This window comes from Trichoplusia ni, unplaced genomic scaffold (genome assembly GCF_003590095.1).
Source record: "Trichoplusia ni isolate ovarian cell line Hi5 unplaced genomic scaffold, tn1 tig00000179, whole genome shotgun sequence".
Lineage (NCBI taxonomy): Eukaryota > Metazoa > Arthropoda > Insecta > Lepidoptera > Noctuidae > Trichoplusia > Trichoplusia ni.
Window position 1 is genome coordinate 318,623 of NW_020799993.1, and position 24,639 is coordinate 343,261.

Sequence of the window (24,639 nt, forward strand, 5' to 3'; positions counted from 1 at the left end):
TTATTTTAAATGCAAAAATTATAGAAATAGTGGTTTTAATAGTACAATTTAAAATTAAGGTTTATATTCTACAGCACTGATAAAATCAATTACTTCACCTAAAATTAAGTAGAATTATAATAGAATTTATATATAAATCACTGAGTAAAGCAACTTAATGTAATAAATAATCCATTTCGGTTGACAAAATGGACCTATTGATCTTTCTGAGTAAGAAGGTATGTTTTGATTTTTTGAAGCAATTCCTTCTTTACAGTGTCTGGGACTAGCGCACGAGCGCGAGGAGTCACTTTAGTAACCAACATATCAAATGTGACATTGCTGTTTTCATTTTCCTTTACGGCTTCTCGGCATAGCATTCTAACTTGATCCCTCCAACCACATTCGATTAATCGTCTCCTTAATAGTTCTCTGAACCTATAAGAAAAACAAGTCCAATTTATTTACCAGTAAAATTGATAAAATTTAGATACAGTTCAACATAAATAAAACGAAAGGTAAAGCAAAACTTTTCACCTTTCGCGATCTCCACTTAAAACCAACCGTTGATGTGCAATAGTGTTGTTCACGGTCATATTGCTACAAAAGAAGAAACAGTTATTATTAAAAATAGCATAAGAACCCAATTGAATTTTATGATAATGCACAATGTAGCCAATGTTTGACAAAATAAAAGTACGGATTTGATTTATAAATACGAACCTATTTGGTGTATTTTATATTTAAATTTAGTTTCTAAGTAAAAGATGTAGCCTGTGGAAATGAGATCTGTATTTTGAATATATCTCTCTTATTTTCTTATTTCAATCTTTATAAATTCAGTCGATCCGTCGATGTTTGACATCTGTTTTGATGAAAGATGTTTGACAATTGACATTAATGACTTTCGATCAGTGGGTTGCCACTTTTTCCATCCGTGAGAGATCGGTGTTCATGCAGAAAAACTCTGACGCAATTATAATTTCCTTGCTCTGAAGACAGGACTTGGAGAAGCTTCTGAAGACTGGCTCAGAAGGAAGTAAAATTCAAAGAACTTTTTCATAATTGTGTATACTCATTGGTGCACTATAGATATTTTGGAGGTGCATCCTAGATGCGATACTAGGCTTCTATGAGGATATTAAATAAACTTGGATAAACATTTAAAACTCACAGGAGATGAAGGGAGAACACAAGTGCTGTGCACAAGTGACTCAAGTGGCATGTCAAGCAAGTGTCAACAGACAACAATTGTCTGTCAATAATTAAAATAACAAGACTGATTCGCTTATTTACAGTTTTGATTCAATTTTAATGCTGTAAGTTATCTTGAACGAAATGTATCTAGTCAGTACTCATTATATTGATTTATCGATTGCTTTGCAATATCCTCTCAATCTATCCAGCATTTTGTAGAAGACGTATCTGCTCAATTAATTATTTATAATAAAAACAGCAATACTTCTGCGAAATGATTAACCTAGTCTATTCAATCAATAAAATGCTAGCCACTCTTAGGGTACGAGTGAATATTAAATGAACTTGCTTGAAAATAGAAACTAATGTTTTTGATTCAGTTTTATGATCTTAGAGCTCCTAATCTATAAGGATTTTTTAATTTCAGACTTTATTTATTATTCAAAGAATACATTCGATATCATGGCACACATTATGGTATTGGATGACATAGATGAAGACATTTTTGTGTGTGGCCGTTGTAAGAGTGTGTTTTACTCCTTGCAAATATTCCTAGATCATAAAAGATTTAATTGTAGCAGTTTTACTGGAGAAAAATCCACAAATGCTGATAGAAGTGCCTTACAGCCTGTTACAGGAAGCAATTGTGTTTCTAGTAATATTGCAATATTATCGGAGAGTGAAAACCCTGGTATAAATACTACAAACCCTACAACAGCTGATGCTACTACAGAACAGATATGGCCTAAGGACCTTACATGTACACTATGCAAGAAAAAATTCAAAAAGATAAAAAGTTTACTCACTCATATGAAAACGCACAGTGAGAAACCTTACCAGTGCCCTATTTGTGGCCGGTGTTTTCTTCAGAATTCTCATTTACAGAGACATATACCTTCACATAAAATGTTTCCTGATGGTGTTTTGGAAACCACAGCAAAAACTCTTGAGGTAGATCTACTAAGTTATACATGTCCATATTGTGATTTAATACTACCCAATTATAACCAGTACAGAGCACATCAGAAGACACATTCATCTCTTAAACAATACAGATGTATTCAAGGTGAATGCATGGCATTCTATGAAACAGTTGAAGGATTAATGCTGCATGTGACTAGCAATCATGTGAAGACAATTTATACTTGCCACATATGTAATTCTACTTTTAATTTACTTGAAGAAATTGCGATACATCATCAGGGTCACAGTCATCGTGGTAAAGAAAAGGCAACTGATATAAAGCTATTTAAATGTTCACAGTGTGATGCTAGATTTCGTAAATCTGAGAACTTAACTGTACATATGCTTACAGAAAATCATAACAAAATGTGTATACATTGTAATAAGACATTTGCTAGTGATAAGAGACTGCGTCTGCATCTGCAAATCCATAGAAAACTAAAACCATTTCAGTGTACCATTTGTAATAGCAGTTTTCACATGAAGAAATATTTGTCAACACACATGCTGAAGCATGGCAACAGGCAGTTTCAGTGTCCTGTTTGTAAGTTCATGTTTAAAAGACAAGATTTGCTCCAGAGACATATGAAGAACCATCAGAATAAGAAAATGTTTAAATGCCCTTTTAAAGAAACATTGGATTGTAAGAAAGAATTTTGTCGCAGTGATAAATTAAAGTTGCATATTAAATGTCATACGAAAAATATGGCTAAGCTGACAAATAGTAAAGTCAAAGTTACTCAGGATGAGACTGCAGAGTTAGTATAGGACACTAATGCACAGACTTATAATTTAAACATGTAAGATTCTTGAATATCTATGTTTAACTTAGTATTTTCTTGATGCAAAACATTAAAACAATGCATATTGCACACTAGAAAATTACACCAATGCAACAACTACTTTGAATAATCAAAAAAGTGTTAGAAAAGATAAAGTCAATAGTAGTTGTACTACCGTGCACATGAAAGGCTTCTTTCATAGACAGACAGCAATATTTAATTAACTAGTAAGTCAGTGGTGCCCTGGAACTGGTGTAGATTGGACACATTTAACAAAGCAAAAAAAATAAAAATGGAGTATCACAGTTCATTCATGATTTTACTTCTTGTATCAACAAATCTATTACTTTGTGAAGTGAGTGTTTTGTAAAAACTTATATGTAGTCCATAATTTTGTGAAAAATTAGTGAAATTAATTATTTTATTATTATTATTTTTTAAGTTCTTGTTTGACCTTCCTTAAGTATGTCTTTTTATAAATTTCAGGCTCGCCAGTTTCGTGTTACGGATCAAGTATATTTTGACATAAAAACTGAAGAAAAAGATCTAGGTCGCGTCGTAATAGGTTTATTTGGAGACTTAGCGCCTAAAGCGGTGAAAAACTTTAAATCTCTGTCTACCACTGGCATACAAGGGAAGTCTTATAAGGGCACCTCTTTTAACCGCATAATTAAAAGGTTTATGGTACAAGGTTGGTAAAATTATGTTTCAAGTAGCTCATACATTTCAATTTGAACTTTAACTAGTCTAGTTAAGTTATATATTTGTATTCACTGCATTTGAGCTTTTATTTGTGTTTTTAAGGTGGTGATGTAGTAGCAGACGATGGAACAGGTTCTATAAGTATATATGGAGAAACATTTGATGACGAGAATTTGGAGACACAACATACTGGCGCGGGGTTTGTCTCTATGGCAAATAAAGGTATTTATCAAGGTACCAGATTTAAGATTTATAATTTTGCCCATAACATTTGATTAACTTTAATATTAATTGTTGTAGGTCCAAATACAAATGGCTGCCAGTTTCTTATTACAACAGTTGGAACACCATGGTTAGATAACCTACATACTGTGGTGGGAAAGGTACATACTTACTCAAAATGTACATTGTTATGAAACTCTGAAAGTCTAATTCTTCCAAGATTATTCTTACATGCTTCGTGATGCGCCAATAACTGGACTGTCATACTTTAAGGTCGATGCTTATGCTGCACAAAGATGCATCAAAATTCGTTCATTGATTCACCTTATGGACACAAAAGATCCACTTTCTAATGAACAGTAAATCACTTACTTTTAGTCTTTATGTTTTAGATGTTTACTAATAATATATCTTAAATACAGGTTGTGGAAGGTCAGAATATAATACACATGGTGGAGCACACCCCTACGGATGTTGATGACAGGCCTACAGTGCGCGTGTACATCGCTGACAGCGGGCTGGTGCCAACACCGCAACCATACTACGTGTCTGACGACCCCTACGAGTGAGTATTAATTGTATTTAAGAATTATCTTAATTTGGTTAAAAATGGAATACTTGCAACAAATGGGAGAAGACCTTTGCCCCACAGTGTCATTGACAGTTGCAAAAAAGGATTCTCTATTTGGTGATTGACGATTGTATTGTAAAAACTAGAAGTCGTAACCACCATCTTCACTCACTCACTGTTGTCTTGTCTGTAAGGATTTGTTTGGTAGCGCGGTCATACAAAACTCAACCTTAAAAGCTTTGAAATAGGCACTAATAAATTGTAAAAATGTGCGGAAGAAAATACAAAAATAATCCGTCTGAAATTAAACCTATTACATGCTTTCTTACATGGCTTCCAATAACATATCTTAGGCTTATTATAATTGGATTTATTTTATTAACAATATTAAAACACTTTTCGAAATAAGTTTTAAATCATAAATGTATTGTACAGTTCGGAGTTTCTAGTTCCCTGGATGCCTGATGGAGATGTTGATCCATATAACAATTTACAATCTCTAAAAAGACTTTCTAAAAAGAACCATCTTTCTTAACAGTACAATATTTTGATAGTAACTGTCGTGAGAATGATTCATTATTAAATGATGTAACGGTTTACTTACGCGTATTTATCGGGGTGTCGGGCTACCCTAGTACAATGTTTAATTATAATTCATTAAGTGAAAGAGATGGCGCTATCGAACATTGTAATTTTATCTCTGCCTGCCTGCCCGAAGTAATTTTAGAGTATATGATCGATTTGTGGGTACTATAATAATATATCTGATGCGTTTGTTCGCAGTCTGTGGGCGTGGATCAAAGCGTCAGCAGTGCCACTCACCATGTCCTTCTCTATCCTCGGCTTCTTTCATTGGATGATGAGGAAAATGGAGATATGAATAACTATGTACAATTTATGTTATTACCCAGTCACTTAAATATATCAATTTTATAAAGGAAGGCAATCTAAAATCACTCAAAATAAAAGTTTTGATTTAATCAATTTGTGTTTATTTTTAGTCACCATAAAAATCGGTAAAGTAAATATTGTTCCTTATAAAATATATAATATACCTAGTTCACTGTTCAAATAAATATTTACAATAGCTCTTATTATACACTAGTATGTATAAGTTCTATAAATTAGTCCTTTTATTGTAAAACAATCTTATTTATGTATATTAACAATGATTGGTAAGCATATTATTGATATTATTTCGAATTTTTAACTACCTGTAATAATTATGCTGTTCATTTTTAGTTGAAAGCAGATTTTTGTGAGTTGAGTTGACTTGAATTGAGTTATCAAACAAAAGTATTCATTTTGTAAATGAAACGTAAAATTCATACTACTTCGCCAAGATTAAATTTCGGCTTCAAGTTTATACTGTTCAGTGATTTCTGATTTACACACTATACAGCATTGATATAATTGTTTAGTATTCTTGAATACAGTGCTACAGCAGTAAGAGCAGCGCAGTGAGTAGTACCGCGGCGGGTGTGAGCAGATGCGTGTGCGCGGCGTCGGGCGCAGCAGGTGCGGCCTGGTCGGCGGTGCGCTGCGCCGCGGCCCCGCAGGCGCGCGCGCACGACTCCCACACGCGGCACACGTCGCACGCGCTCGCGCCCGGCGCCGAGAAGAACACGCGCGCGCGGTGACCTGCGCAGAGAACATGGGGTCAAGTAATCGGATAATGTTAGGAGGCTAATGTTTTTGAATATTTTTTTGGCTATACCAGTGGATTTTCAGCGGTATACGTTCCACATAGGAATTAGTTTTAAGTTGTTAAAAGCATACAAAAAAAGTCGAAAGATTTTCTTTTTCTCCACGCTTGACTTTCACGTAAGGATTCAGCTGCAATATGGTAGTGTTAATGTATACCTACGTTTAAATACTCTAAAGCGCAGAATATGAGATTGGGGTATACCAATTTCAGTGTCAAAACTGGTTTATCTATTACAAGGTGTCAAAACCACAAGCTGTAGAAAAATGCGCTATCAGAAAATCCCATAAACCTAACAACTCCATGACTAGATAGAAGATGAATTAGATATGAATGGGGATTTTGTCAGCTTATTTAATTAGGAACCTGGCTACTGTACAACTTAAGCAACATAATATAATAATCTTGTGTACTAACTGGAGTCATACAAGTCGTGCAGCGTGGCCCAGGCGGGCCGCTGCCTCGCGACGGGCAGCGCGCGCGGCGCGGCCAGCGTGGCGCAGCGCTCGGGCCGCGCGGCGCGCACCGCCGCCCGCACCTGCGCGCCGCCCGGGGCCACGCGCGCCCACACCACGTGACGCGCCGCCTGGGGACAACAGGGACGAGGAAGGTGTAAAATGTTGTAAGTCATCCTTAAATGTAAGTCATCATTATGGGTCCCCCCAAAAAACATAAAACTCAAGGTAGAGAAAGATGCACTTCTACAAACATTGTCGTTGCTATCAATTAAATTCGAAGGTTATATTATTTCGATTTATCACTCTTCCATTCAAGTTGTCGATCGTTATTGCTTGATACTATTTTAAAACAAGTCAAGGAACGAAAGCATAAATCGATTATATTAAAATACTTTTCTGAAAACCGCACACAAATTGCTTCAGACAAACGCGAGAAAATCACGGTCAACAATCGGAAAAACAATCGAGCTAAAAACCTGTTTTTTTTAGTCACTTAAAAAATTATATAGCATTAAAAATGAGTATAATAAAAGAGCCACTTAAGATCTGTAGCAAATAACGGTATACCTAAATATTACAGTTCACTCTTTGATTCATACAAACTTACCGTTAATTCTGTGAGTGTGTTGATATCAGCAACGTATCCAGATGGAAGCTGCACTGTGAGGAGTGTTAGCCCGCTCTCAGTCTCGTTCCCTTGTGCTACAAATCTGAAGATGCACAAGAATAATATTGATGGTAGATTATTGATTTGTTTAACCGGTAAAACATAATTAAATTTTAGAATCATTCTTTGTTTGCCTTGTTTCCTGTCTATTATTTCAACTGAATTTCAGATATTATATTCTACAATATTTTTAAGTGAAACTTCTTTTGCGACTTCGACAGAGAGTGAATGCGCCGCATTCGTATTCATTTCCAGATGATGAAGTTTCACTGCTTCCCCGCGGAGCTTCTTCCACGTCCTCCATTTTTTTTGTATAGTTACTTTTAACACCACGACAAGTCTATAACATATCACATTATAAATAATTCGTAGTTATTGTTACCCGAAGCAGATGGAGAGTTGCAGTCGGTCCTTGGTGGAGACCTGGTCGACGCGCGGGTCGAGCGTGTACCGCGGCCAGGCGGCCGTCACGTTGGTGGCCGCGCGCGTGCCCACGCCCAACAGCGCCAGCCCGCGACCCTCCGTTACCGCCGATACTGAGCGGCTGCTGCGGATCTGTGGAAGAGGTAGAGCCTTAGGTAATAGAAAAATATAAAGAGTCTTCTTTGAGCGAAAGGTTATGTTTTGTGTGTATTGTTTGCAACGGAAAGTATTGATAAGGGTAATATGTGAATTTAGCTATATATAACATAGTAATATAGCTTGTTATGGGAGCGATTTCGTTCGAAGAAACGCACCTATGTTTTAAAAGTGCCTGGAAAATGGCCTATTTGAAATGGAAACTTCAGATCTTGATTTTAGAAATTGACTTTGGCCAGTAGTCCTTGGATATATCCATCGAGTTTTCTATGTGATTCTTTGAATTGGCAAAACTATTATAATGATTAATCGATTAACATGAAAAAAAACGAACAATGCTTACTGCAAACAAAAAAACCCTTGCTGAGTTCATAGTGTACAAAAGAATATAGGATAAAACAAATTCATTTCAAAGCATAAATCTTAAAATGCAATTAAAAAAACCTGCAAGCGAATGGAGAATTTCGCCACGTTTAAAAATATTTAAAGTACTTAAGTAGTTTAAGTTTACCGATTTGGTTTGAATGACGAGGGCATTGTTGTCGCCGATCTGGAACTGTCTCGTATCTTCAGATCCCGTCTCGTTCACCGACACTCGGAGCTTCGATGTCGTTTTACAGTTTCTGCGTACTGCGCTATCGCGTCAATCTGAAAGGTATTGTCACTTTTGTTGTTGTTATAAAATTTCTTACACTCTACAGATCACCGCAAGAATTCGCGTCAATGGGCTGATGCGCTCTGATATCCCGTTGGTCTAGGTTACCATACTAATAACCACTGTACGCTACTTGCCCGTTCCCCGTGTAAATCAAGCATTTCTGGTATTTATTAATGCTTGTTCTGAGCTTGGCTGCTCTTGTTACTTCGCTTACTGCTTAACTCACATACCATTAAAGACGTTATAGAAAGAAATAGGAAAACTTACAACTTCAGGATCGGGGTTAACAGGCAGATAGGCAGACTTCAGTAGGTAGCGCACGACGGGCGAGGCTTCCTCCACGAGGCGAGCCCCTAGCATGGCGCGCAGCCCCCACGCCGCTGTGTTGGCCTCCAGGCTGTTGCCCTTCAGCCAGGGATTCCGCCACTCGTTACCAGATAATGTCCGGGACCAGAATAAAGTGGAGCCTGTGTGTAGTCAGAAAAAATGCTTGGCAGTTTGAACAAAAGGATACGTAAAGACATAAGCAAAAAAAAAACTGTAGATAGATAAAAGGTTGTTCCGATAGATTTGAATGGGTGAAAATGATGTTGGTCGTTTAATTTATTAAATATTCTATTCTTATTAATTACGTCTACTACTGGCGAATACTAATGTGAAGTTTTTTGCCATGTCGTGTCGTACCAAGTATTCCCATACATCTTCAATTGCCTATAGCTAACTAACTGCTCTGCTATAACTGCACTTACCTGTAGTATTAGCGTATTTGTCCATCATTTCCAGTGTCTGTGTGAGTTGAGGGTGTCTCGCTACAGCCAAAGCTCCTCCGATGACGGCCAGTGAGTAAGCGTCCAGTTCAGGGGATAATCCTTTTACTACGAAGTCTAATGCTTTGTTGATGTTGTTTTTGTAAAGAACTTCGCTGCCCTAGAAAACAACAGATCTTTTACAAAATAAGCTGCAACATTTGTTCTCTCGGATCTGGTCTTTTGCAGGGAAAAGGCCTTAATTAAAGGCCTTGGATTTTTGTGGTAGTCACCTACACGTTAAGAATTATTCTGTATACGTAATATACTTGGAATTGGTAAGTTACCTTGGCCTGATGCAGGGCAAGCATGGCTTGCGCAGTAAGTGGCAGCAGTGCTTGTGCGTGTGGGTCGTTGCGGCCAGTGGTCTGCGGGGGCCAGCTGCCGTCAGTCTGCTGCGCGTGCGCAAGCCACACCGCCGCCCGTCGTGCTGCTTCTGGTTCTACTGATATGTAACGCGAACAACGGGATAGCCATCTTGCGGCTACTGCTGTCATCCTGTAAACCATGATGAGTTGAAGACATGTAAGTAACTAAGTAAGATCAGTGAAATCACTTGATTGAGGAACTGTGAGACGGAGATTAAAGTTTCCGGGGATTTAAAGGCAAGATGATAAAAGGAAAGTAAGGTTTGAAAGCACTTACCATACATTTCCTTGAGCGTCTGCGTCAATTTCAGCTGCAAAAGATCCGTCAGGTCTGCGGTACGCCATAAGTCGCTGATAGCCATTGGATGCTAGTTCTCGCACTTCCTTCGTACTCGCTACTTCCTCTTGACCTGTTGCCTGCGGATGAAATGTATGTTATTGTGACACTTAACAATAGATATGAACTATCCATTTTTAAGTTCACATTTTACCCAGACCGAAAGATATTTTTTTAAGATTTGGCATCGCCATTTACATTAACACAAAAAAAAAACAGACGTGTCCGTCCAAACCGAAATACTGATTACAGCACAGAATTGGAGGCCGTTTTTGCATGGACTTGCATTGAATTACCTGTAAGTAGTCAAGCAGTACGCAGGCGAGTGCGAGTGGTCTGGCGGCCTGAGCAGCGTCAGTAGCGGGCGCGGGGGGCTGCTTGGCGGCCTGCAGGGCCCCGGCCAGCAGGTCGCCGCCCGCCTGCAGCCACGTCTGCCCCGCGCGCTGGCCCGCCGGGACCTCCAGCGTGAGGTTGGCTCGGGCTACGCCCCGCCGGGCGTCTAGCAAGCCCCACGTGAATAACTCCTCTTCGTAACCATCCTGGAATCAAGTAAATATCTTTGTAGACTTGTTGACTTGAGGTCGATGTTATTTCGTTCCAAAGGTATTTTGTTAATTCCCAAAAAGTATACATCCATAAATAGTCGAAGATTATAGTCACATCTTACGATATGCATAATTAATCAGTTGCCTGTAAAGCGTTTGAAAGTCTTCCTATTGAACAAAAACAAACAATTATAATTTTCAATTTACCTTAACTTGAATGGATCTGAAGAGCGAGTCAGAGACGCCGTTACCACTAGCTTCAATGATGATAGGCGCATTTCCGCTGCGTATCACCGTCAACAGGAAGGCGGTGCTCACTGACCCACGTGCTGGCACTGTTACACGTACTCTTCGGAAGAGCTCGATTTCTTGAAAAAAAAAATGTAACAATTATGTACAATTTCAAATCATTATTAAAATATCTGACCTTTGCTGCCGATAAGGTCAGGATGTTAAATGAGGTATAAACAGATCTTTAGTTTTGTGAGCACTTACTTTTCTGCGAATCAAGTTCGTTGTCGAGAGGTTCGAATTCGAAATATAAGTCGCTGTTGTAAAACGTGACCTCGACTGAAGTGTCCACTGCGAGCGTAGTCTTCAAAATAATCACTGCAGCCACTGTCTCGCCCTTCTGCAGAGTCGTTGGGAGTTCGGCAGACAAGGACAGTGGGACAGAGGTTGTGAACTTTTGCGGCGAAGCCAGACCAAGACCGAGGGTTGGGTGGACTGAAAACGCTCCAATTGAGAATTCTCCGGGCGTGACTGGTGTCCAGCGTTCTTTTGCACCGGTTCCATCATTACTGCAACAAAACATGATGATGAATTTGAATAATGATTTTTTGTTTTTTTAGCTAGACTTGATAGATTTACAAACTGTATAATTACCCAATAGTAAGATTGGCCACCATCCACGTAGGTTGTGGTGTGACCGTAAGATAGTATCTAGGAGAAGGCGGAGGAGGAAGTCGACTGAAAGCATACGGTCCTGCCTGTGGTGCTCTGGTTCCAGTTTCCATTGGAGATTCAGTCGGGAAAGAGCCTAGAATAAGAAATTATTAGTTTTTTTATTCATTTGAAAAGTAAATATGACTAAAAACTATTTGTGGTAGAATTTTACCATCTGGGTTGCTTTTCACAACAGCACCATCTGTGAGTATCACCACTCCTGCGTTCTGGAAATCAAAGTTATATTATTGATTTTCTACTAAAAGTATAAGATTTTACTAAGCCAAGATTTAATTCGTTTAGCTTACTTTAAATACGTCTGAAGTGGTGTAACCTCCCAAATCCAAGCCCATTCCTGGAAGATGATCATCGTTCTTGAATAGCGAGTGTGATAGACCATTGAAGCTCTCGACTTCCCGCTCAACCTGGAATAAAAACGACATTATTCTAACTATTTGCTTGCTTCTGATATATTTTCGATATGTGATATTTGCACTGCGACCCCTGAGATAGGAAATGTTGACTCCAAAAAGATATGTGAAAATGATGACATATCCTACTTACAGAACAAATGATATAAATATGAACCAATAACTCAGTATTTTTCGGAATTACTTACGGCGAGCATGTTAAGTCCACTACCGAGTCCATTGTGACTGGCCAGTCCTGCTTGGATTGCGTTTACGTCTTCTGCCAGCAGACCAACTATGGCACCAGCATCGCCTGTCACTTTAAGTTCTACTAAAGTATTAGGACGAGTTCCTGCGCCTGTGCTCGATACTGGAGATACGGCAATCTGTAGAGTAATGCTGGGTCTTTAAGGTTCAAATCCCGGCACGCACGAATGTTTTCAAAGCCAAGTATGTTTATAATCACAGGTATATTAAATAACAGCGGGCTAAAAACTGAGTTAATTTTTATTCCGACTTCAAAAGGAATGAGGTTTCAGGTCATTTCGTCATGACTTTTTATTATTATATCAGAACTTCGGACTGGATGAACCGATTTTGTTGTTTTTTTTTTCATTTAAAGTGAAATAGCTGTCATTTTGTACTTTTTCTATCGAAGTCGGTTATATATACAACCGACTTCGATATATTCGTTAGAAAAATATTATATCAAGTTTAGTTAATTTTTATTAGTGGTCCAATAAGCAAAGCTAGGAATCGTTTAAGCCTTAATCACTTATTCACCTCGTTTTGCAGTAGATTTCCTTGCGGCGCGTATACGGCCGCTGAAAGCACTTTGTTAACATCAACACGTGGATACCACGCCACAATGACGCAACCTGGAGACATGCGTGACGTCACTGATACAGTCACATCTACGCTGCGACGAGCTGGACTCAGCTGTAACAAGATTAAGTTTCTGTTTTAAAGGTCAAGGTTAAAAGGTCCTGTTTTAAATAATATTGAATAAATTAAACCAAACTTACCTCTACAGTCTTCGCTACAATAATATCGCCTCTCCCTATAACGACATAGTGAACTAGATCCAAAAAGGTGTAAAAAAAAATAATATTAATATAATAAAAGTTTTACTACAAAGAAAATGCTCTAACGGAGTATAGATAATTCTATTAGTACTACGCGCAATGGTGTCGATCGTTACACGAGTTCGGTTCATGTTGTTTTAATTCATCGGAAAAAAGTAAATAAATAGTAAAAAGGTATGAAAAAAATAATAAAATAACATATAAAAAATATAATACTACTTTTAGTACAAAGAAAATGCCCGAACGGAGTATAGATAAATAATCCGAGTTGTCACTATGGTCGATAGATGGCGTTGGGATCGAAATAGATCGCGCTATGGTTTCGTTACACGCATTTGGTTGGGTATCGGCCGAGCGCTTCGGTACCGTCGTGGTAAAATTGTATTGTCGGTTGTATGGTCGTTTATGTGGATTGGTCCTGTTTCGTAAATTCTAAATTGGTTCTGTTAAATATGCTGTAGCAACCTATTATGTGAGGCAACACTTATGTTTGATATATAGATGTTTTTTTTGTTTGTTACACTGGCAACTCTCTCTCTGCAATCGGTCATGGTGGACGTCGGGCGTTTGTAAAACTTCATCTAAATAAAAATCCATTGTGTGTTAACTCTGCATCTGCATTTTATTCCAAAAGTCCTAACAGGTTATGGGCCCAGGCCCGTAAACGTATTTAGGTGAAGATTGGCTTTGGATTAATCGTCTGGAAGGAGCTTGGTCGGGTGTCGACAAGCAAGAAGGAACGCGGTGGCGGCCGGCATTTTTGGCGTCACTCGGTTTGCTTTGTTATTGCGAGACGAAATATCAAGATGGAAAAGCTCGGCGTAATACGACTGGAGGGAGCAAAGAACTGGAGCGTCTGGAGATTCCAGATGGCGGTGATTTTGAGAGAACAAGGATTATACCAGGTTGTAACGAATCCGAATCTCAAACCCAGTAATGGCAGTGCAGCGGCAGCGACAAAACCAGATGAAGTGTCGGCGAAGCCCGGTCAGGCGTCAGCGGAGCCCGAGCAGGCGTCGGCAGACAAGGATTTGAAGGCGATGAGTGCAATTGTGACAAGATTGGCGGAACCAGTTCTACATCAAGTAATTACTTGTCAAACAGCGCATGAAGTATGGAACCGGCTGCACAGTATATATAAAAAAAGTGGAGAAACGTCACTGATGCTGCAACAGCAGCGATTCTTTGCCCTAAAATTTGAAAATGACATGAGTGTCGCGGACTTTATTTCCAAGGTGCAGGAACAGCAGCAGATCTTGAGGCGACTGGGAGAAGCGGTAACCGACAGGATGGCTATGTCGAAAATCATCATGTCACTTCCACCGAAGTATTCTCACTTTGTTAGTGCGTGGGAATCATGTGCAGAAGAAAAACAGACTGTTGATAATTTAACGGCACGGCTCTTAGTTGAAGAGGAACGGCTAAATAATAAGAGTAGCAGTAAGGTAGACGAAAGTGTAGCATTGTTTTCTAAAGGTCAAAAAGGTAAAAACAAAGGTAATTATAAATGTTTTTTATGTAACAAGTCAGGTCATTTGAAGAAAGATTGTAAGCTTAAAGATGTGTGTTTTAACTGTCAAAAGCCAGGTCATTTTAAGGACAAATGTAAAGCTACTAAAAATAATAAGAAAACTGAAAATGCTTTTGTGTCTAAAGTGCCAGTTAGCGCAAGTGATCGTTTAATAGATGAAAAATGGTTGGTAGACAGCGGTGCCAGTCACCATATGACATATCAGAAGGAATTATTTTGTGAATATGAAAGGTTATCCACTCCTAAGGTTGTGATGATAGGTGATGGACGACACCTAAATGCTCTAGGTATAGGCAAAATAAAATTAATGGCATTTGATGGTGAAGAATATGTCAGTTGCTCGATAAACAATGTTTTGCATGTTCCTAAATTAAAGATTAATTTATTTTCTGTAGGTAGTGTGGTATGCAATGGTTTTCAAGTGAGTATGACTAATGATCAGTGTGTATTTTCCAAGGATAATAGAGTGTGTGCTATTGCTAATAAGGAATCATGTTTGAAGCTGTATGTAATGGACTTTAAGTCAGAATCTTTGGCGGCTAATGTAGCTAAACTTGAGTTAAGTGAATGGCATGAGAGGTTAGTACATCAAAATTATACGGAAGTGAAACGAATTTTAAAGAAAAATAATATTGATTTTAGTGAGTCACCAATTGACACATGTACAGCTTGTGTACAAGGCAAACAGCATAGATTACCATTTGATAGTAGTAGAAGATCTACAAGTAAGACAGGTGAGTTGGTGCATGCTGATTTGTGTGGGCCAATAGAAGAAAAGTCAATAGGAGGGTCAAGGTACTTTCTTTTATTAAAGGATGATTTCTCAAACTATAGGACAATTTATTTCTTAACTTACAAGTCGGAAACTGTTGAAAAGATTAAAGAATTTATTATGAGGGCAAAAACATTAAATAATCCAGTTTGTACACTTCGCAGTGATAATGGGACAGAATTTGTAAATGCAGAAATGAAAACCTTATTGGCAGAGCATGGAGTGACACATGAGACTACAGTACCTTATGGTCCAGAGCAAAATGGGAAAGCTGAAAGAGATATGAGGACTCTAGTTGAAGGAGCAAGAACTTTGTTGCATGCAAAAAGAATGGACAAAGTATTCTGGGCTGAAGCGATTAATACAGTTGTGTACACTCTAAATAGAACTTACCATAGCAAAGAAGAAGGAAAAACACCATACGAGTCATGGTCAGGGAAAAAGTTTGATGTAAATGGTTTACATACATTTGGCAGTGAAGTCTTTGTGCACATACCAAAAGAAAAAAGGAGGAAATTTGATGCAAAAGGAGAAAAAGGTATTTTTGTAGGTTACGGAGAGTACACAAAAGGGTTTAGGATCTATTTTCCAAGGAAAAATGCAGTGGAAGTAGTGAGAGATGTTACATTTGTGAAGAAACATGATAAACCTGAAAAAGCAGAGCAGGAAGAAGAGTGTATATATTTAGATATAGAAGAAAACTTGAACAATGAAGAATACCAGTCTGTGTCGAACACTGAAGAAAATGAAGAATTTGAGGATTGTGAGGAAAGTGACAATATCATGCAAGAAGTGGAATTTCTAGAAGAGGAAATTATAGAGGATGAAGAAATTCAAGAAGTAAATGATAGTAGAAGAACACGCTCTAGAAAAGCACCCAATTGGTTTGATGACTATGAGGTTGGTTTTATAAGCATGCATAATGAACCTAGTACCCTTAAGGAAGCCATGGAGTGTGAAGACAAAGAAAATTGGATAGAAGCTATGAACAGAGAAATTACCACATTGAAAGAAAATAATACATGGAGTGAAGTAGCAATGGTGCCAAAGGGAATAAAGGTAATAAACAGTAAATGGGTGTACAGGATAAAAGAAAATCCAAGCCAAGAAATTCAATACAAGGCCCGATTAGTTGCTAGGGGTTTTGAGCAGACTGATATGGATGGTGCAGAAGTTTATGCCCCCGTTGCAAGTTTGACTTCTTTCCGTACTTTGTTAGCTGTAGCAGTAAAAAAGAAACTTCCAGTATACCAGATGGATGTAACAGGAGCCTTTCTTTACGGTGACATTGATGAACCTGTGTACATGAAACTACCTAATGGAGGAATAGGTAAATTAAATAAGTCTATATACGGATTGAAGAAAAGTCCTAAGTACTGGAATAGAAAGTTTAATGATTTTATGTGTAGTGATGGTTTCATAAAATCCAAAAATGATCCATGTTTGTATTTTAAATGTTGTAAGGAGTATTCCATTTATGTGCTAATTTTTGTAGATGATTTGCTATATTTTAGTGATAGTGACATACAGATCAGAAAGTTCAAGGAGAAATTGTGTAAGAACTTTGCTATGAAAGATTTAGGTATGGCTTGTAACTATTTAGGTATTAGCATTGAACAGGATGTAGAAAATGGAAAGACTGTTATAAATCAGAAGGATTATTTGTTAAAAGTATTAAGAAAGTATGGGATGTCTGATTGCAAAGCTTGTAACATACCTATTGATCAGAATTTTAAGTTTGAATTGTTAAGAAGGGAAAAATCTGAAAGTAAAGAAATCGAATTGAAATGTAGGCAGATAATTGGAAATTTGCTGTACGCTTCTAATGCTACAAGGCCTGATTTGTGTGTAGCGATTGGTTTCTTAAGTAGATATCAGCACTGTGCTAGTATGTTGCTATTAAAATGTTTACAGCGTGTATTGAGATATGTGAAAGGTACAGTAGATTTTTCATTGGTGTATGGTTGTAATGGTAATGATAAATTGGAGGGTTATGTTGATGCTGATTGGGCTGGTGACACAAAAGACAGAAAATCTACTTCAGGATATATATTTAAAGTATTTGATTGTGTAATATCTTGGTGTACTAAAAAGCAATTATGTGTATCTTTGTCATCAACTGAGGCAGAATATGTAGCACTGTGTTTAGGTATAGTTGAGTCATGCTTGTTAAAAAACTTATTATTAGATTTTGGATTTAAATTGGAAGTAAAGATTAATGAGGATAACCAGAGTGTAATCAAAATAGCAGAAAACAATTTCAGTAATAAGAGGCTTAAGCATATTGATGTAAAATATCATTTTATCATAGAGAAAATTAATGACGGTTGTGTAAGTCTATCCTATGTTAGTAGTTCTGATAATCTTGGAGATATGTTTACTAAAGCATTAGGTGGACAGTTGTATGTAAAACTTAGAAGTAAGATTTTAAAATAAGTTTTCCATTAAGGGGGTGATATTTTATTAGTGTTGCTTCTGAATTTGTTTTAATTTTTACTGATTTTGTTAAGGGGCTGGATGTGTATTATGTTGTTAAGGCAAGTGTGTCCACTGTGTTATAAAGGGGTAGTTATCTTTGATGTTGTTATGCTAGAGTTGCTAGACATAAAGGTAAAGTTAGATATATTAGTTTAAGCAGGTTAATCAATCAAAAATTAAGTGTTGAGGGGGTGTGTTAAATATGCTGTAGCAACCTATTATGTGAGGCAACACTTATGTTTGATATATAGATGTTTTTTTGTTTTGTTACACTGGCAACTCTCTCTCTGCAATCGGTCATGGTGGACGTCGGGCGTTTGTAAAACTTCATCTAAATAAAAATCCATTGTGTGTTAACTCTGCATCTGCATTTTATTCCAAAAGTCCTAACAGGTTCCGTTGTTTGATGTAGGTTTGATCTCGAATATTAGTACTTAGTTATTTTGTTTAGTAAAACTGTAATTCTAAGTTCGTTTTAAATTATTTAGTTTTAAGCTTGGTTGTTAAATAAGATAGGTTGTAATATAATTTCTTTTAAATTGTTATAAGTTCGTTTTTTTTTTATTCTTTAGTGACACTTTACTCTTTCAAACACAAAAGAATTTCTCAAATCGGTCAATAACTGATATGCCTTAATATACATATAAAAATACGGTCAAATTGAGAACCTCCTCCTTTTTTTGCAGTGGGTTAAAAAATTTCTGCTCAAAGTAAATTTACGGACGAAGTCGCGGGCAAATCGCGGGGTCTATCTGTCTTTCCGTCACGCCTAAACTACTGAACCGATTTGGATGGAATTTGGTTCAGACATAGTTTGGAACTCGAGAAAGGACATAGGATAGTTTTTATCCCAAAAATCCTGCGGGAGCGGGAACTTCTCAAAAATCCCGCGAGATCGGGAACTATGTGAGTAAAACCAAAAATCTGCCGGAAGTCACTGTTCCACGCGAACGAAGTCGCGGGCAAAAGCTAGTACATAATAAAATGATTTGATTTGAGAACTGTTAACCAAACATAGTCTCACTTAAGTCATTGAAAAAGCTGTTTTTTTGGTAAATCTGGTTTAATAATTTATTTAAATTGCTCACTGTACTTTTTCAATAGATCGTACTGACATGTAGGTTCAAACGACGCTGTGAAATGACACCTCGAAGAGGCACTTTGAATGATGACGTCATAACAATTGTCTACTTACGTGGTCTATCCAACTTGTGTAAAATGTTGTAGAAAAATTGCTAATAAATTCGTGTATTTGTGCATTTATTAAAGCACTTTATTGTGATGTTGCTTGCATACTACGCGTGGTGTACCTGTGTACAGTGTACATCTATTCGTTTTTAGGCACGCGTTGACTTGCTTTCGTTTGTTCTTCCGATGACTTTAAATACTCATGTACAAAGTTGTAACATCGTGAAAGCTTCTACATTTGTAATTCTGACTATCGTATTTTCCTTCAAAAAACCTAAGTAACTTCCCGAGGAAAGAAAGACGAGTGATGATTTTTTATTATTTATCGAATACCATTAATTATTTAACATTATCATGTGCAATCCTTATTTTGATGGATCTACATCGACTATTCAATTCGAGCGATCTTATACCTAAATCATTAAAAACATCACAAACTAATTGATTTATTTTATTCTACGAAATAGCTTATAATTTACCTACGTATTGCTTGTTAGCTAAATATATTTGTTCGTTGGTATCAGGTTATTCAATGCCAATGTGAATTGAATGCAAAATGTTATTAGTTTTTATCATAACATTGCACGTAAAGAAAAAGGCGGAGGAATCTACTTTTAAAATAGTTATTTTTCGGTATAAATGTAATTATAATAATTTAAATTTAAATTAAATATTGATGTAACAATTTTAATTTTCGAACTACACCGAGACTACTTCGTTTTAGACTGTCACTGAACGAGTCTAGCGTATTCTTACATAACACGTTTCCTAGAGACCAAATAGACTAAACAATGCATCCACAGCCAAAACTTAAGTCCCACTTACATTGTTAACTGACATCAACATTTCCATTAATTTGTACGTCCATAACTCACTGTAGAATCTCGTGACTTCACGCAATAAGTCGCATCTCTGCTAAAACTCCTGTACGTTCACACGGCATATCATTTTAAACTTTACAACGCAATTTATCTCGTATTCAAATGTAGTAAGGTTTATTTTAGCGAAAGCATTGTGATGGACTCCTGTTTTTATTTAAATTTCAACTTTATTTTCATGTCTCAAGTATTAGTTTTGTTTAAATTGCATGTCGAGTGATCGTTTAGTGGTATTTACAGCGAGAGCGCAGACATGGGCGCGAGCGCGAGCTGCGGGCGCTAGGTGGCGGGCGCGGCGGGGCCGGGGGCGCGGCGGGGCCCGGGGGCGCGGGGCCCGGGGGCGCGGGCGCGGGGCCCCGCAGCGCGGCGTGGCGGCGCAGCAGCTCGGTGACGGTGATGGCGACCTGCACGGTGCCCTTGCCCTCCAGCACGTCGGCCGCGCAACACATCAGCTTCTGGAATACAACACCAGTTACACTCACAAGATTCGGCTCTAAGAATTATTCTGTAACTTTATATCAGTTTTATCAGCAATCAGATGATACTAAGTCAGGTCTGTTAAGTTAACGTGAGATTGGCACATGTGTTAAACGGTCTGGAACATGATGAATAGCATTCAATGATATTTTGAAATGTATACCATTTCAGAGTATTAAAATTAAATAAAACACAAGCTTTGCCAATAAGAAATTTATTTCTTTAAGTAGTTGAAACATTGTAAGTACATACAAAAAAGGTTTTTAAACAACTCTAATACAAAACTATGACTAATAGCCAAAAAACATATCGACAAACTTATATAAGTTAGATTCCAATAATTAAATCATACCTCACAAAGTGCATTAATTGAAAATGCGTGTTAATAAATGCAATTACAGGCTAATATAATATAATACTGAATTTTAATATAAAATATTCAAAACACTCTCATCCAATCAACTTAAGGTAAACCTAAATAACTGGAATATGATGTTAGACTGGTTTTAAGTGGGTTCTAATATGGCAAGAAATTAATTGAGCAGAAATGTGTTAGTGTAAAGAATAAGTTCGATAATCTAGGTATATAAGTAATAAGAATATTTTTAACGTTTTGCGTTGGCGTATCCACCATTGTAGTTTGGAAGAATTAACATAAAAAGACAGATCGTTCTTGAGAAAAGAACGCGCGAACGTTACTAAAGGTTGGTCAATATAGATTTTGATTTTTTTTTAAGGTTTAAAACCTACAGCAACGGATCTACCGCTGTTGAATCGTTAAGCATGTTGTATATTTTATTTGTCTTGTGCTTACTTATGTGTAAATGTCTGTTATCATATATTGGTACATATCTGTCTCGACTTATATTGGATACCAAAATCAATTTGGATATAAGATACACTCACAATACGAACGAAATAGTAAACATTATATAAAACCAGTCTCTATGGTCTATATAAATAAGTACCCAAGCACCACAAGCCAATAAATATATGTACGCTATAAGCTTTAAATTATATATTAAATATCTATATCTCTTAACAATATTAGCATTGTACTTGCAACTTTAAAGCTCAAAAATAAGATTTATATTAAGAAGCGTAGAAAGAAAACACACACATATACAAATAATTAATGACCAGAATAACCCTCGGTTTTATTTGAGTTGCTTAATATGTTAACGACAATCTTTCATACCCGCCGCGTCATATAGTAAGCTGACAACGTGACCTGTGACGTCACAATGTATTGATTTTCACATCCAGTAATCATAATAAACCGAAGGTAAGTAAAAACAATAGATATTAAGAAGCTATTTGGCATATTTAGATCTTATTCATTGGAAGACAATATTCAGTATTTTTACTAATTAAAAATATATAATTATCTTGCACGTGTATGACAGGGAACTTATTCTAAGAAATATACACGAAGTTACATTCAACGATTCAAATAAAGTAATTTTGACAAATTATATTAGCTATAGGTTAAATCTTAAATATGCCAATTAGCGAGACGGTATAAGAAAAGAATAACAGTATAATATATTTAAAATATCAGTATTAGTATAATACAAAATGTAAACAGCGAGACGTTAAAATGTAAACGAGTTACAGAAGCTACAGTCTTTATCAGCACATCTTTGGAATGGTTACAATATAATATATACTTTTTAAAATATACTTCAAACTTGTCATTCTTACTTCATAAATGCTTTAAAACATCGTTTAGGTACATTCGTGTGTAAATAACATTTATACTGATATTATTGGCATCAATTTAGTTGGTTGGTGTCGTTAAGGAATATCTTTTGTTATAAGATTTCTTTTAAAACTTGTCTGTTCAATATCTATCATAAAAACGTTACGCAAAAAGCCTCGAAATACTAAATTACTACTCGCTACCGATGTAAAAGTTGCCTACGTACGATGCCTTGTGTATTGCATATTTTCTCACTCAATCTTGTATATGAACTAAGTCTTTTCAAATACATACGTTTAATTCACTCTTACAGTAATGTCAAAAGCCTCTTTTTTAATTAAAATTTTGCCTCATAATGCTATCTCAAAAGCAATTATTTATCTTCGTTTTATCTTTACAAATACATTTTCAATTTAGTTATGGAGTTTAATTATTTGCATTGCACGCGCCTCGCCGGAATTAATTATTTTTATGCCTAATAAGTTATTTTTATGTTACAGTCATCGGAGACAAACAATTTAGTGAAAGTTAGGGAACGGGTTAGATGTATGTCGAATGTATTTACATTATACCATTCAAATGACTTTCTTTGCGTATTAGTTACTACATAATTCTTTCTACACTATAATTTGTCTTTTCAACATCCATATGCAAATACACAAGGTTCCAAAGCTCCTAAAAACCAACTTAGCTTTTGCATTATAAATACAATAACGATATGATGTTTCGATTAAGGCATATAATTCTTATTTGATAAGAAGTTTCGAGTAAACCGCTAAGCTACATAGTATCTTACCGTTTAATATATTAGTTAATACATTTCCTTTTTATTTTCATAATACTTCATGCACCAATATTTTTAGAGTTCTTTATTGTAGTTTAATTTTGAAATATTTTCTTTGTCATGTTATGTGATTCAGTTAATTATTATACATTGCGAAGATCATATTATTGGAAATAGAGAGAACAACAGAATTATTATTTTTAATATTATTTTATAAAATGACAAACACAAAACTTGTTATAAAATTTAAAAAGTAATACTTATTCTATCTGAATCACATAACAGAACATCCTATTATAAATATGAGAAATTCCATTATTAGTTTATTAACTTTTTATCTTTACTTATAAACTGTATTTTATAACTTTTCGTATCTTTATTTCTAACACGTTTATAAGTAAAGAGTGCTATCTAAATGTGTATAATTGTATTTTGGTGCAAATAGACTACTCAACCCTGCGGCTGCTACGATTTAGAATTGCATTATAATTTGCATTGCAGGTTATTTTGAATCGTAAAAAAAATGTCTTAAACTACTTAATAACAAATCACTCTTCAACACAACAAACGATGAGATCTCAGAAATTATATTGTTGCAGACTGTAAATCTTTTTAATGTGGAAAGAGGTTTTGTTAGCAGTGGAATAGTTGTAAATTTATTGGGAGTATTATGTGCTGCAGTTTGTTTTTAAATGCACAATTCACCCAGCGGTCTTATTAAAAACCTCTCAAATTTTGTGCTTATTCAGAAAAACCCAGAGATTTTTATTTATAGTTAAAATCTACTGAAAAATGCCTCGTAGATTCAATTTCCATTACCTTGGAATTTATTATATATTACAGTCTGCAAAACATAATCTAAAAATAAAATCAATCAAACACGCAAAACCGTCGACAATAGCAACCACAAAAAAACAAAACCAATTGGCAAAATGTATAAAGTATAAAAAAAAAAAACTAATTAAAATTTAAATGCCTCCAATGGGAATGAAATTATAACAAGTGGAATATACCAATTAATAATTACAAAACTATACGAATCAATACAAACAAACAAAATCACTGCAATCGCGATGTCTTTTAACACGTAAACATTCTTACATATTGTAAATCCGTCCAAATACCAATTCCTATAAGAATTTAAGTTTAAAGATCAATCTAAAAAACTAGCCTCAAAATTCGTTTAGACAGACACAGTTACACTGTGTTAAGGCAATGTGTTCACTTGACCGTTGTCGACAAACCTAAATGTTATAATATTGAATAAACTTACTAAGGTCAACAAAAAAGGTTTTATAAAAGGTCATTATGATTACAAAGGGTACATAATTAGCAAAATTGTAGACACGAAGAAAGTGCCAAGGCATAGGCAAGTAAAGAGAACTCTGTTCTCAACCTCCTTGGGTACATCAGTCTCAGTAGAAATCACACTGTTCAGATTATTCTGTATATCGAGATTCATTTTACCCCTGTCATATCGTTCAGGGTCCACCTCTTCTCGGCTTACTTCTATTGGAAAGTCTACTTCATCTGTGTCGTATATTTCGAAATTATCACTCTTTAAAATATGGTCTTCCTTGCAGAAGGGCATTACAAATTGCACTCTGTTCGTTTGGTAATAAGGTCCCCTGTTTCTTAGCTCATTCGTGCCATATACTGGCGAGTAATGGGCGTTGTCCGAGTCGGTGTTATTATTTTCTGTGTTTAGATACTCTTCGGATTCGTCAATGGTGTAGTGTTGATTATTGTCCGAGAAGTTAAAGTTGCTAATGAATCTTTCTTCTGAATATCTTCTTAGCTGCCTTTGGTAGTAGTTAACTTCTAGAGAAGTATCGTGGACTTCATTGGCG

General features: G+C 36.3%; 4 protein-coding genes and 1 pseudogene across 5 annotated transcripts; 2 read left to right on the top strand and 3 right to left on the bottom strand.

The window, feature by feature from the left end:
- Window positions 1–18: 18 nt before the first annotated feature.
- LOC113506967 (enhancer of yellow 2 transcription factor-like) lies at window positions 19–839 on the bottom strand. The gene is made up of 3 exons (XM_026889815.1): window positions 703–839; window positions 517–579; window positions 19–417 (listed from the first exon to the last, which is right to left on the bottom strand). The coding sequence occupies exons 2-3, from the start codon at window positions 573–575 to the stop codon at window positions 195–197; spliced, it is 282 nt and encodes a 93-aa protein (XP_026745616.1). The 5' UTR covers window positions 576–579; window positions 703–839; the 3' UTR covers window positions 19–194.
- An 88-nt stretch (window positions 840–927) lies between these two features.
- LOC113506965 (zinc finger protein 569-like) lies at window positions 928–2,920 on the top strand. 2 transcript variants are annotated; one of them, XM_026889812.1, is made up of 2 exons: window positions 928–1,298; window positions 1,604–2,920. In XM_026889812.1, exon 2 carries the CDS (start codon window positions 1,639–1,641, stop codon window positions 2,905–2,907), a length of 1,269 nt encoding a protein of 422 aa, XP_026745613.1. In that variant the 5' UTR covers window positions 928–1,298; window positions 1,604–1,638; the 3' UTR covers window positions 2,908–2,920. The 2 variants fall into 2 exon arrangements, with proteins under 2 accessions (XP_026745613.1, XP_026745614.1); XM_026889813.1 differs by lacking the exon at window positions 928–1,298 and adding an exon at window positions 1,326–1,498.
- A 270-nt stretch (window positions 2,921–3,190) lies between these two features.
- LOC113506966 (peptidyl-prolyl cis-trans isomerase B-like) lies at window positions 3,191–5,400 on the top strand. The gene is made up of 6 exons (XM_026889814.1): window positions 3,191–3,276; window positions 3,408–3,612; window positions 3,726–3,845; window positions 3,924–4,006; window positions 4,268–4,410; window positions 5,200–5,400. The coding sequence occupies exons 1-6, from the start codon at window positions 3,214–3,216 to the stop codon at window positions 5,294–5,296; spliced, it is 711 nt and encodes a 236-aa protein (XP_026745615.1). The 5' UTR covers window positions 3,191–3,213; the 3' UTR covers window positions 5,297–5,400.
- A 52-nt stretch (window positions 5,401–5,452) lies between these two features.
- Window positions 5,453–12,975, bottom strand: LOC113506968 (annotated as a pseudogene).
- Window positions 12,976–20,914: 7,939 nt separating this feature from the next.
- LOC113506963 (leucine-rich repeat and calponin homology domain-containing protein 1-like) lies at window positions 20,915–24,639 on the bottom strand (the record flags this gene model as incomplete). Its single annotated transcript, XM_026889810.1, is given in 1 exon segment — window positions 20,915–24,639. A coding segment is annotated over 1 exon segment (538 nt), but the record flags the coding sequence as incomplete, so codon positions are not given.